General features: G+C 53.7%; 1 protein-coding gene across 1 annotated transcript; it reads left to right on the top strand.

Moving 5' to 3' along the window:
* Nucleotides 1-8828: 8828 nt before the first annotated feature.
* FEM1A (fem-1 homolog A) lies at nucleotides 8829-12577 on the top strand. Its single transcript, XM_061190690.1, has one exon. It carries the CDS (start codon nucleotides 8946-8948, stop codon nucleotides 10938-10940), a length of 1995 nt encoding a protein of 664 aa, XP_061046673.1. The 5' UTR covers nucleotides 8829-8945; the 3' UTR covers nucleotides 10941-12577.
* Nucleotides 12578-13441: the final 864 nt, after the last annotated feature.

Raw genomic sequence — 13441 nt, 5'->3', positions numbered from 1 at the left:
AACATATCAACAGGGACTTCCTTGGTGGCGCAGTGGTTAAGACTCCCCAATGCAGGGAGCTCGGGTTCAATCCCTGGTCATGGAACTAGATCCCACATGCATGCCACAACTAAGAGTTCATATGCCACAACTAAAGAGCCAGCGAGCCACAACTAAGGAGCCCGCCTGCCGCAACTAAGACCCGGCGCAACCAAAACAAACAAACAAACAAACGCACAAAACATACCTACAAACTTATTGACATCCCTCCCACACCTAATTCCCTTCCATTGAGAGGGTGGTGTCTGCTTCTCTCCCCTTAGAGTGGGCAAGACTTAGCGACTTCCGTCCAGCAAAGAGAATGGGGAGGAAGTGACACTGAGTGACTTCCAAGGTTGTGTGGTTCCTGTATCTGCAAATACGGTCACATTGCGGGGTTAGGGCTTCAACGTAAGAATTTGGGGAGGACCCAATTCCATCCCCAGCAGTCACTAAGCTTGGGGTAGTTTGTTAAGCCAAAATGGACAACCAGAGTGATCTGGAACACTGCCTCATTCAAACACTCTACCTGAAAAACCCCTGTCCATGAATGAAGCCTCTCTCAACTTCCTCCTTCCTTCCCCAGCCAGGCACAATTTATGGGTCCCCTGGGCTCCCGCATCCCTGACTACACATCCTGACTTAAGTTCTCTCCCTCCACCAGATTCCTGGCTCCTGAGAACGCTGTGTGTCTTGCTCACTGCTGCATCCCAGCTTCCAGCACATGGCGCAGCGCGTAGTAAGTGCTTGGAATATAAATCAGCATGGCTGAATGAATGAAATGAAGACATATACCAGTACCTCAGGCTGTGCTAAACAAAATCAATCTATCTGTCCCTTCGGGGAGGGGAGACATATCCAGGCTATTTCTTAGAAACTCAACTATGGCATATTCCCCGATGAACAGGCAGTGCCCCAGAGAGGGAGCAGACAGTAAACAAACTCTCAGGGGAACTGTGTGATTTGCTCAGTAATTATAGACACACAAATTAAAGCCACAAGCTACATTTAACGCTGTTCTAGTTACTGCTGCTGCATCAATCTATTCCAAAATGTACAGGCTTAGAACAATCATTTTTGTATATCTCACGGATTTTTGTATGTCTCAGGTCAGGACTCTGGGCAGACTCAGCTTCTGTGGCCTGTGGGTGGGGTCAGGTGGATGGCTGGTCTGGAAGGTCCTAGGTGGCCTCAGTCACCTAGGTGACACCATGGAGGGGAGGGCTGGAAGGTGGAGCTCAGCTGGGACAGTGGACCAGAGGGTCTACACGTGCCTACAGCACGATGGTCTTTGGGTAGTTGACTTCTTTCATGGTGGCTGACTTCCCAGATGGGGCACCTCAAGAGAACCAGGGGGAGCTGGTGACCTTTTCTGTCCTAGCCTCAGAAATCCCAGCGTCACTTCTGCCTTACCGTAGAGATCGAAGCAGGCACGCACCCAGCTGCATTCAAGTGGAGCAGACACAGACCGTGCCTCTCAATGACAGAAGGGCCAGTGAACGTGGGGGCCATGTTTCAAAGGTGCCACAAACACCTACTAAACTAGCAAGGAAGGAGGAGGAGGAGGAACAGGAAGGAGAGAGGCCTCAGGAGAAACCAACCATCCAACACCTTGACCTTGGACTTCCAGCCTCTGTAATGTGATACAAGAAACACCTGCTGCTTAAACCACCCAGTAAGTCTTCGTCAGTTTGGGCTGCTATAACAAAATACCAGAGACCCAAGGGCTTACAAACAACAGAAATCTATTTTTCACAGTCCTGGAGGCTGCAAAGTCCAAAATCAGGGTGCCGGCACAGTCCAGTGAGGGCTCCCTTCCTGGTTCATAGGCAGCCGTCTTCTTGCTCTGTCCTCGTTGGGCAAAGGGGCAAGGGAGCTCTCTGGGGTCTCTTTATAAGGGTACTAATCCCACCAGGAAGGGCTCCACCCTCATGACCTCACCACCTCCCAGGGACCTCACCTCCTGATATCATCACCTTGGGGGCTAGGATTTCAGCAAATAAATTTGGGGGGGGGGCACAAAAATTCAGCCTGTAACACAGGCCTAACAAATGAATACACTGATTTGATTTCTTACCAGCCTTCCCCTACACCCCACCTTGAACCAGATTCCAGAGTTAAGGGGGTTTGCTCTATTTTTCTCCCAGTTCTACCCCAGCTCCTAAAACAGTGCCAGACACACTGGTAACCTCATGAAATATTTATGGGATGAATGAGGACGCCTACTCTCTGGCATTGCTATCTTGGGGGTCTGTCATATTATTTTCCCTATTTTCCTGAATGTTTAAAATATTTTCTCATTAAAAAGATTTTAAAGCGCCCTACGATGAAAAGCCCCCCAGCTGGGGTTGGGCATGGCCCTAGAGGTCCCCGTGGCCTCCTTGGTTCTTGGTGCGCCCGGAGCGCGCAGGTGGCTGGGCCGTGGCCCCGCATCGGCTGCCGCGTTTAGGCTGCTGCGCGGGAGGGGAAACGCCGCAGCTGCTGGCGCCCCGCGATGCGCACCTGGCGGGCGGCCCGGGATGTGCCAGCGCATGGGGGCCGGACGTTTGCAGCCTGCCGGGCCTGGAGCGGGGACAGGCATTGGGACAACAGGCTCCCTAGATGCAGAGGGGCTGGGGAGGGGGCCGCCGCCTGGGTGGACCGCAGTCACGGCCCAAGTAGCGGCCCCCACCGTGTCTCCTCGTGGCTGCCTCCCTGGAAGCCTGCGGGGCGTCAGAAATAAATCAGAATGAAGGAGAAGGTGGATGGTGCCCGGGCCACGGAACATTAGGCAGGGTGGAGCTGTGGTTAAAATGCGCTTCCTGGAGTGACCCCTTTATTCACACCCCCATATTTATTGAGTGCCTACTGTGTGCCGGGCGCTGCTAGAAACTGGGACACAGCGGTGAACATGACAGACCAAAATCCCTGCCTTGTCCGAGCTGACATGGTAAGCAAGCACACAGAGAATAAAGGTCATAAACACGTCAGTGATATAGGAAGTTAGGTTGCAAACTGATACGTGCTGTGGGAAAAAAATAGAGCAAGGTCGGGGGGCCTTGGGGGGGAGGGTTGCTGAGGATGCAGATACCCCATCAAGGATGGTTTCTAGCTACCTGATGGCATCACAGAGTGGGAAATTGGGAGGAGATGGGCAGGTCCACACCATCATATGGTATTTCCGCCATGTACCTTCATAGGCATAAGTTACCTCGAAAGCATAGATAACAGTAATACTTAGTGAATAATTAGGACGGGATGAGTATTTGCATATCACCTTTGTTTTTTTATGATCTGTTAAGTGTTAAATCTCTATAATTTAATGTTCAGTACTGGCTGGGCTTAATCTCTGGTTGTCAAAAATCTTGAAAATTTGGCCCTTGTAAGCCAGGGCACCCCGGCTTCAGCACAGCCTGGAGGGGAGAATTCTGAACAGGACTGAGGTCCTGATACGAAGTTGGGAGCCCGGACCAGTGAAATTAGAACTTGCTGTGAGCATGTGTCTTTACTCTGCCTGCAGCGGAGCACAGCTGGGGACACTCCATGACGTGGGGGGTCCCCAAATCTCCCCATTTCTATCCCCACATCCTGTTCTCAGTCTTTTCTTTGGAAGGTAGATGAGTGCAAGGGGAGCTCCTCCCACTTTCTGGATGCCCCTCCCAAATTCCTCTGCTATCTTGCCCTATCAATTATCCCCAACCTCATTCCCATTCCGGCCTTCTTCTCCCCAGCTCTCCCTCCTAAGATTGGGCCAGTTAGGACACATTCCCATTGTGTGTCAGAAAATCCACAACTATAGCGGTTTAAAGAGGATAGAAGCTACAGCAATGGATGAACCTTGAGGACATGATGGTCAGTGAAAGAAGCCAGACACAGAAGGTCATATACACTCTGCTCCCATTCACAGGAGGTCCCTAGAGGAGTCACATCCATAGAGACAGGAAGTAGATGGTGGGGACAGGGGCTGGGGGAGGGGATGGAGAGTCAGTGTTTCCTGGGGACAGAGTTTCAGTCTGGGAAGATGAGAAAGTTCTGGAGATGATGGTGGGGATGGTTGCCCAACAATGTGAATGTACTTAATGTCACGGAACCGTACACTTAATTTTATGTTATGTATCTTTTACCCCAATCTAGAAAAATAAAGAAAACACAAAAATTTAGCTACCAGCATGTGCACTAGAGTGGAGGTTTTAATAGCTGGGGGTTATCTACATAAATCGTGGCACAAGTCCACACCATGGAATACTATACAGCCATGAAAAATACTATCAGGGGAAAAAATGTGATTAGAATGTCAGCTCTGTCACGGTTGGGAATTTTGTCTTTCTTGTTCATGATCGTAGCTTTAGTATCCAGAGCAGTACCTGGCACCTAGTGGGCATGCAATAAATGTCTACTAACAGGAGACTGTCTACCTAAAACATGGTACCTGTTGAGTACCATGGGAGTACCATGGGAAATATTCAAGCTATACTGTCAAAAAGCAGGTAGTATAACAGCTGTATTTCCTTGATCCGCAAAATGATCACTTTTCCATGCTTTTGTGTTTCAGGAACCAGAAAAAAACTGAACTATATTTAACTAAAAGCCACACGTATGTTTAGCATGGTGTGGGTTTTTGTTTGTTCATTTGTTTTTTGTTTTTGCCCCTGAAAGAGCTGTTATTAATCGAAGGTGTTCTTTTCAACAGTCCGTGGCAGGTAAGAGTGGAAGAAATTCAGATTTGTGACCAGAAAGATGCAAAATGAAAGAAGTGCTTGTAGATCATTGACGGTTTTGTCTCTGGCTGGAGGACGCTAGGAAGGGTTTTCATGATTTTTCTTTCTCGTTTGTTTGTCTGCATTTCCTGATGAGAGTACGTAACATTTATGCAATCAGAAATAGTCAAAACTAAGTGCACTCAATGGCGTAAAGGATATAAGTTCATCAGGACCTACAGTGCTGTGGCTATGGGCACAAACAGCCTGGGTTCAAATCCTCAAAGCACCATTTATGAATCAAAGGACATTCCCAGTTGCCTTTGCCTCTGGTCGCCACATTCAGGCATGCTCCCCTGCTTCCAAAAGAAACTTGCCCCACCAAGCCTGTGGGAGGGGGTCTGTCCTCACCCCCTGCTCCTTGGAGCTCCCTCAATTCTCCCTCTTTTATATTCAACAATTCAGGAATTCCATTGACAAGCCCTGAATCTCAGGAAGTCATTTTGGAGTGTGTTACGGATGGAATGTTTGCACCTCCCCACCAAAAAAACCCTGATATGTTGAAGCACTAAGCCTCAACGGGATGGTATTTGGAGTTGGGGCCTTTGGGAGATGATCAGGTTTAGATGAGGTCATGAGGGTTCTGCCCTCAGGATGCGACTGATGCCCTTCTAAAGGGATGAAGGGAGCAAAGCTCTCTCTCTCTCTTTCCTTCTCTCTCCTCCACGTGAGGACGCAGTGAGAAGGCAGCTGTCTACAAGCCAGGAAGAGAGCCCTCATCACAACCTGATCATGCTGCCACCCTGATCTTGAACTTCCAGCCTCCAGCACTGTAAGAAATAAACGTTTGTTGTTTAAGCCACTGTGATGGTTAATTTTATGTGTCAACTTGACTGGGCTAAGAAATGCCCAGGTAGCAGGTAAAACATTATTTCTGGGTGTGTCTATGAGGGTGTTTCTGGAAGAGGTTAGCGTTTGATTCAGTAGATTAAGAAAAAGAAGATCGCCCCCACCAATGTGGGCGTCATCCAATCCACTGAAGGTCTGAATAAAACAAGAAGGTGGAGGAAGGGTGAATTCTCTTTTTTCTTGAGCTGGGACATCCATATTTCCTGCCCTCAGACATCAGAGCTCCTGGTTCTCAGGCCTTCAGACTTGGACTGAATGACACCACCAGCTTTGCTTGTTCTCCAGATTACACATGGCAGACCATAGAACTTCTCAGACTCCATAATCACATGAGTTAATTCCTAATATATATATATATATATATATATACACACACACACACATATATACATATAGATAGATAGATAGATATGGAACTGAGCAGAACCCTGCAGGGCCCTCCCCAAATACAAAGGCCCATTTATGTCCCCTGCCTCTTGTCTGTGAAAAGGCTGAAGTCTCCCAGGCCTCCCTGAGTCACAAAAGAGCGGGCTCAAGCAGTTAACGATTAGGACACTAGAGTCACAGACTCAGTGTCCGATGAAAGAATGGGATTATCATTATTGCTCATAATAATCTATATCTGTGTGGGCATTAGCATAATTATAGCTTGCTCTGCCCCTATATGTAAGTAGGAGACTAAAATTGTCAGCAAAGAGATGCTGCAGACCCATGTCGACATCTTCCACTCTGAAAACACAGCGTCCTATGTCAGCATGAAGAAGTTACGGAAGATGGACCTTTGCCCTTAATCCCACAGAAATGGAATGATGTCTGACAAGTGGGAATTTGTAAGCAGCTCTTTGGCCCCTTTCCTGTATGTCTGTTTCTGTTCCCCTTAAACCTTAATCATAAAAATGAGATCACTAGGTAACATTTACTCTAACTCCTGATTTTTGCTTTACTGAATGTACACAACGCCTTGCCTAACCTGTTGATTCCTTTCCTAGATTAAAAGGAGTAAGAATGAAGGATTAAAGAATGACTGACTAGGGCTTCCCTGGTGGCGCAGTGGTTAAGAATCCGCCTGCCAATGCTGGGGACACAGGTTTGAGCCCTGGTCCAGGAAGATCCCACATGCCGCGGAGCAACTAAGCCCGTGTGCCACAGCTACTGAGTCTGTGCTCTAGAGCCCACAAGCCACAGCTACCAAGCCTGCGTGCCACAACTACTGAAGCCCGCGCGCCTAGAGCCCGTGATCCACAACAAGAGAAGCCGCAGCAATGAGAAGCCCGCGCACCGCAACGAAGAGTAGCCCCCCGCTCGCCGCAACTAGAGAAAGCCCATGCGCAGCAGCGAAGACCCAACGTAGCCAAAAATAAACAAAATTTTAAAAATGAATAAAATCTATCTTAAAAAAAAAGAATGACTGACTCTCTAACCTCAGCTGCCCCATAGCAAATTTGCAGGTGGACCACGCGTGCAAGACAGCATCCAAAAGAAGATCAGGAGAAGTCAGCAGTCTGCACACAATGGAAAAAGGACAAAGAATCTGACCTCCTACCGTAATGATTAACTGAGATTTCCCCCTTTTTCCCTCTAAAAATTGTCATAGCTGAGCAGAATCTCTGGAGTTGGTCTCCAGACATGAGTCCACCTTCTCCCCAAACTGCTGGCTTTTCTGAATAAAGCATCTTTCCTTTCTACTGACACTTGCCACTAGAGTATTAGCTTCTGAGCGGCAAGCAGCTGAACCTGAGTTCAGTAACATATCTGTCTACCTATCTCCTATTGGGTTCTGTTTCTCTGGAGAATCCTGACTAATATAGCCACCCAGCCTGTGGTATTTGTTACAACACCCTGAACTGACTAAAACAGAGTATTTCTCTAAGATTCAGGAAGTAGAACGTCAATGGTGCCAGGGAGGGCACCCAGTAAGCGCCAGGTCAAGGAATCATCCAAGAAGACCTGAAGTCTCAGCTGAAACCTGAAGAAGGCCCAAGATGTAGCCAAGTGAAGAAGGTATGGAACAGCATTCCAAGCAGAGAGAACAGCACACACAAAAGTCGGGAGGTAGAGAACACCATGCATTTCTCAAACATTCCTGGACACAGCAACCTCCTTCATCTTTCCAGTAATCCTCAATAACCCTGGAGCAGGCAGCAGCAAATTGGAGGCAAGACAGTGTTGAGGGTAAGGGTCTGACTTTGGAGGTGGGGTTCAGGCTTCACGGGGGTGTCCACGTGTGCAGTCACCCAGGACCCCACGCTCAGAAGGGCCCCACGCTTGGTTTAATGCCCTGCTGTCCTTGTTGGGAAGTTCATCAGTTTTAGACAAGGGGGCTCTACATTTTCCTATTGCATCGGGCCCTGCAAATTACGTAGCCACTTCTGCCTGGGTTCAAATCCCGACCAGGCCATTTACTTGCCCTGTGCCCTTGAGCAAGTAACTGAGATTCTCAAAGCCCCCAACCCCAGAGGTTTACTCACAGTGATACTGGAGAAGTTCCCCAGCCAAATGACCAAGGGCTGGGCAAATTAATTTAGATTTTGTATTGAGGATGTTGAGGGTTGAAGGAAGGAAAACTAAATTTTTAATAGGGTATTAATGACTGAGCAAATAAACATATGAGTGTGTGAATGAATGAACGAATGAATGAGAAGTGAACGAGCGCCGGACACTGACCCTTAGGGCCACCTGTACTCCCTGCTCTCCTAACGTCGCCACCCCGCCCCACTTTCCTGCCTCTCCCGAGCGCCCCCTGCCGGTGAGCGGCTCGGCCTCGCGAAGCCCAAATCGGACCACTCGCCTGGCTTCGCCTTTGCTCTCGCTCCTGGTTGGCTCCGAGTCGCTCTCCCTGCCTTTTGCGGAACGTACTCCTTTGGCCTGCGTCTGCGTTTCCTGTCGGTTCCGGTACGGTGACAGCCACAGGAAGTACGTAGCCACACTTTCCCAGGTCCCACAAGCCATCGCGATAGCATTGCATGACGGGAGTGGTAGTCATCGAGGGGCGAGTTTCCGCCACAATTGGCTGTGATTGGAACTGCCATTCCCGCCATGCATCGTGATACCACTTCGCCGCCGCTGGCCCTCGATCTTCTGGGAGTTGTAGTTTTAATACCTTACCGTTCCTTTTCTGTTTCATGGAGTGTGCCGGCTTAGAGAACTACATTTCCCTGCACCCTTCCAGTCTCCAACGGAACCAGGTCGCGGCAGCCATTTTGTTCCGCCCCAGAAGCCCCTAAGATGGCGGCGGGGGAGACGGTGAAGGTTGCACCGGGTTCCTCCGGGCGCTAGTCCGCCGTCCCCCCCCGTCCCCCAGTACCCCGGCGGCCGGCCCATGGCCTGGCGGAGGCCCGGACCATGGACCTGCACACCGCCGTGTACAACGCCGCCCGCGACGGCAAGCTGCAGCTGCTTCAGAAGCTGCTCAGCGGGCGGAGCCGGGAGGAGCTGGAAGAGCTGACGGGCGAGGTGGCCAGCGGGGGGACGCCACTGCTCATCGCCGCCCGTTACGGCCACTTGGACGTGGTCGAGTACCTGGTGGACCGGTGCGGCGCGAGCGTGGAGGCGGGCGGCTCGGTGCACTTCGATGGCGAGACCATCGAGGGTGCTCCGCCGCTGTGGGCCGCCTCGGCCGCCGGCCACCTGGACGTGGTGCGGAGCCTGCTGCGCCGCGGGGCCTCGGTGAACCGCACCACGCGCACCAACTCGACGCCCCTGCGCGCCGCCTGCTTCGACGGGCACCTGGAGGTGGTGCGCTACTTGGTGGGCGAGCACCAGGCCGACCTGGAGGTGGCCAACCGGCACGGGCACACGTGCCTCATGATCTCCTGTTACAAGGGTCACCGCGAGATCGCCCGCTACCTGCTGGAGCAGGGCGCCCAGGTGAACCGGCGCAGCGCCAAAGGCAACACGGCCCTGCACGACTGCGCCGAGTCCGGCAGCCTGGAGATCCTGCAGCTGCTGCTCGGGTGCAACGCCCGCATGGAACGGGACGGCTACGGCATGACCCCGCTGCTGGCGGCCAGCGTGACGGGCCACACCAACATCGTGGAGTACCTCATCCAGGAGCAGCCCGCTGGGGAGGAGGCGAGGCCAGGGCTGGCCCGAGAAGGCCCCTCCTCCAGCCCGGCGTGCGCGCAGCCCCAGGGCGCCCGCTGCGGCAGCTCCTCCCCAGAGGAATCCCTGAGCGGGGAATCGTACGAGAGCTGCTGCCCCACCAGCCGGGAAGCCGCCGTGGAAGCCTTGGAGTTGCTGGGAGCCACCTACGTGGATAAGAAGCGAGATCTGCTCGGGGCCCTGAAACACTGGAGACGGGCCATGGAGCTTCGTCACCAGGGGGGCGCGTATCTGCCCAAACCCGAGCCCCCGCAGCTGGTCCTCGCCTATGACTATTCCAGGGAGGTGAACACCGCCGAGGAATTGGAGGCGCTCATCACCGACCCGGATGAGATGCGCATGCAGGCCCTGTTGATCCGAGAGCGCATCCTGGGTCCCTCCCACCCGGACACTTCCTACTATATTCGGTACCGGGGCGCGGTGTACGCCGACTCAGGCAACTTCGAGCGCTGCATCCGCTTGTGGAAGTACGCTCTAGACATGCAGCAGAACAACCTCGAGCCTCTGAGCCCCATGACCGCCAGCAGCTTCCTCTCCTTTGCCGAACTTTTCTCCTACGTGCTCCAGGACCGTTCGGCCAAGGGCAGCCTGGGCACGCCAGTCGGCTTTGCAGACCTCATGGGGGTGCTGTGCAAAGGAGTCCGGGAAGTGGAGCGGGCCCTGCAGCTGCCCAAGGAGCCCGGGGACTCGGCCCAGTTCACCAAGGCCCTGGCCATCATCCTCCACCTGCTCTACCTGCTGGAGAAAGTGGAGTGCACGCCTGACCAGGAGCACCTGAAGCACCAGAAGGTCTACCGGCTGCTCAAGTGCGCCCCCCGCGGCAAGAACGGCTTCACCCCTCTGCACATGGCCGTGGACGCGGAGACCACGAACGTGGGCCGCTACCCGGTGGGCAGGTTCCCCTCCCTCCAGGTGGTCAAGGTGCTGCTCGACTGCGGGGCCGACCCAGACAGCCGGGACTTTGACAACAACACCCCGCTGCACATCGCGGCGCAGAACAACTGCCCGGGGATCATGAACGCCCTGATCGAGGCGGGGGCCCACATGGACGCCACCAACGCCTTCAAGAAGACGGCCTACGAGCTGCTGGACGAGAAGCTGCTAGCCAAGAGCACCATTCAGCCTTTCAACTACGTGACCCTGCAGTGCCTTGCGGCCCGCGCCCTGGACAAGAACAAGATCCCCTACAAGGGCTTCATCCCCGAGGAGCTGGAGGCTTTCATCGAGCTGCACTGACAGGGCGCAGAGGAGAACCCGGGAGGGGCGGGGCCCGCACCTGTCCCCGCCCCCGCAGGGGAGCACTTCCGGTGGCTGGAATGGGGGAAGGGCTCTCCCGCCTCCACGGCCCCCTCCCCTCCGCAGGGAGAGGGGAAAGGAGTCAGCGAGCTGTCGGTGCTAGAAGCCTTCAGGATCACGCGCTAGGAGAACGGACTTTCTCGAGGAGCCCGCGCGCGCGCCCATCCTCAACAGGGAGAAGACGCTCAACCAACCTCCCGCACGTCCTGTCTGCCTGGGTTTCTGAGGGTCTTAGGGTCTGCCTTCTGACCCGGAGGCAGAGGGATTGAAGCCCTCGCCATCCCCCCCTGCTAGAAACGCAAGAAGAGACGGAGAGTCGGGTCCGGCCTCTGCCCCTTACGTGGCCGGATAGACCCAGCCGGCCAGTGCAGTGTTAGGACTGGGGGTCCCCGGGCGGGGGGAGTAGGAGACTTGCCCCCTACAGCACGTTTGCACCCGCTCCCTCCGCCCTGCTGTGGGCCGGGCGCTCTGCCTGGGCGGCCTGCCGTTTGCGTAGCTTTTGTGGTTTGGTGTTCCGTTTACGTACCAAGCGGGCAGGTTACAGCTGTGCCTCAGCAGTCCTGAGGTTTTGCTGCCATATACTTTTTTTTTTTTTTTTTTAAGATTTTGGTTTGTCGGGCTCGCTAAATTCACTTGACGCAGCGAGGGTTTTGTCGTGCCCGAGACGGCCACGCCACGGCCGGCAAGAGTGAGCTTCGTTGGGTGAAGAGTTGACGGAGGGAGGGGCCATCCCGGCCTATCAGTCCCCAAAACGAGGGTGCCGGTACCTTTCTGAACACTTCACTCGTTTGCCTTTTACTTGGGCCGCCCGACTTCCCGTTCACACTAGAAGGAGAAGTAATTTTCCAAACGAGGAGCCGGCCAAACACTGAAGGAGCCGGGCTTGCCGGCCGCTTCCCACCCAGCAAGAGCTAGCGTGGTTGGTTTGGGCTTTGGTTTTCACGATTTCCAAGTTAAAACTGCAGGTCACTTCTGCCTCACAAATCACACTGGAGGGCACAGGTGTGTGGCGAGCAAGCCAAGTGGCTGTAGCCATTTTTTAGCTGCTTGGGGAACTGGATCCAGGTGACCCTGAGACAACGCCAAGTACACTGTTAACCCACTAAGTCAGCTAGGTGAGACGGTGGATGTCGGGAATGGGTTGCCAACTAAGGTGGTACAAAGTCTTGGTCTCCCATCCTTCGGGGGGTCCAGCGCTCCTGCCAGAGAACCCGCCCCAGCGAGATTCCCTCGGGGGCATCCTCTATCCGCCCCGCCGCCAGCAGGAGAGTGATCTTGGCATGCTGGGAGGGCAGAAGGGGACGGGAGCAACCGCCCGCCGGCTCAGGAGAGCGGTCGTTGCCACCCCGCGCCTCTCCCGCAGCCTTGTCGAGGGGCAGCTGCACGGAAGCCTCCAGAAGCCACATCGGGTCCCTGGATGTCCCGCCCCACTGAGGGACCTAGGTCTCGTTTGGATTTGCAGTGTTAGTTAGGACATTCTTTCTTTACAAGGAAAGACCAGGTTTCGCCTTCCGTCAAGGCGGGAAATGCTGTCACTGTCCCTCCCAAAGGCCGGAATAAAGAAACGAGGCAGTGTCCATTGCGAGTCTCTTGCTGATGTTGTTAAAAGGATGACATGGGGAGAGGGCCGCCTGGCAGTCCCGCACGGGCCAGATGGGGGAGAAGGCAGGGAGAGGGTGCCACCAGGTGTAGAAGGTCCATGTAAAGGCTAATGGCTCCCACCCGAGTTTCGGTTTGTGTCCTGGGGCTTTGTGTCAGAGTGCATTAGGAAGATGTATTACTGCAGGAAAAAAACAAAAAACAAAACCACTGACTTAGTCAAAAGCCCTGCTTTTCAGGAGGGTTGCCACAGAAAAGAGGATGGCTTGACCCTCAGGAAAGGCGAGGAAGGGCTCAGGAAACAGGAAGGCCCCTAGCTCAGCCCTGCTTCGCGGAGACCCCCGATGGAGCCCATGGACCCTCTGGCCCAGGAGGTCTGTGCGTGAACTTGATGTGCCCCTACCCCTCCCTTTGTCCTGCCGTCTCGCTGGTTAAATTGTTTTTCTCCCACATCCACAGTGTCAACCCTCCCCAACAGCAGTGCCCTGGTGGTGGGTCATTGAGTATTTCCTGAGGGCCCGCTGTGTGCCAGGCAGGGTTTGAGCCCCCTTGGAGGCAGGGGGGAGGATTGAGCCAGCTATACCTGAGGCCAGTCATCTCCCCCGCCTCCTCACCTCCTGGGACAGTGGGGAGACTATGCTGTGGTCTCTCCAACTCCTGGTTTCACTGGGGCCCAACCAAACTTACCAGCTAACACCCACTCAGCTACGGTGTGAATATATGGTTGTCGCCCTGAAAGAGTGGATTTTGAGTCAGCAGATGCTCTCAGGAAACATGTACACCGGCAGCATTTATTGAGCCCTGACTGGATGGCAGGCACCATTCTGTGTGCTTGGGTGGGC

Source organism: Eubalaena glacialis, chromosome 4 (genome assembly GCF_028564815.1).
Source record: "Eubalaena glacialis isolate mEubGla1 chromosome 4, mEubGla1.1.hap2.+ XY, whole genome shotgun sequence".
NCBI lineage: Eukaryota > Metazoa > Chordata > Mammalia > Artiodactyla > Balaenidae > Eubalaena > Eubalaena glacialis.
The sequence above is the reverse complement of the archived record's forward strand: the minus strand, read 5'-3'. Positions and strand labels throughout refer to the sequence as shown.

Excerpts from the sequence above, each read along its gene's own strand:
- FEM1A (XM_061190690.1), top strand. The coding sequence starts at position 8,946 with ATGGACCTGCACACCGCCGTGTACAACGCCGCCCGCGACGGCAAGCTG.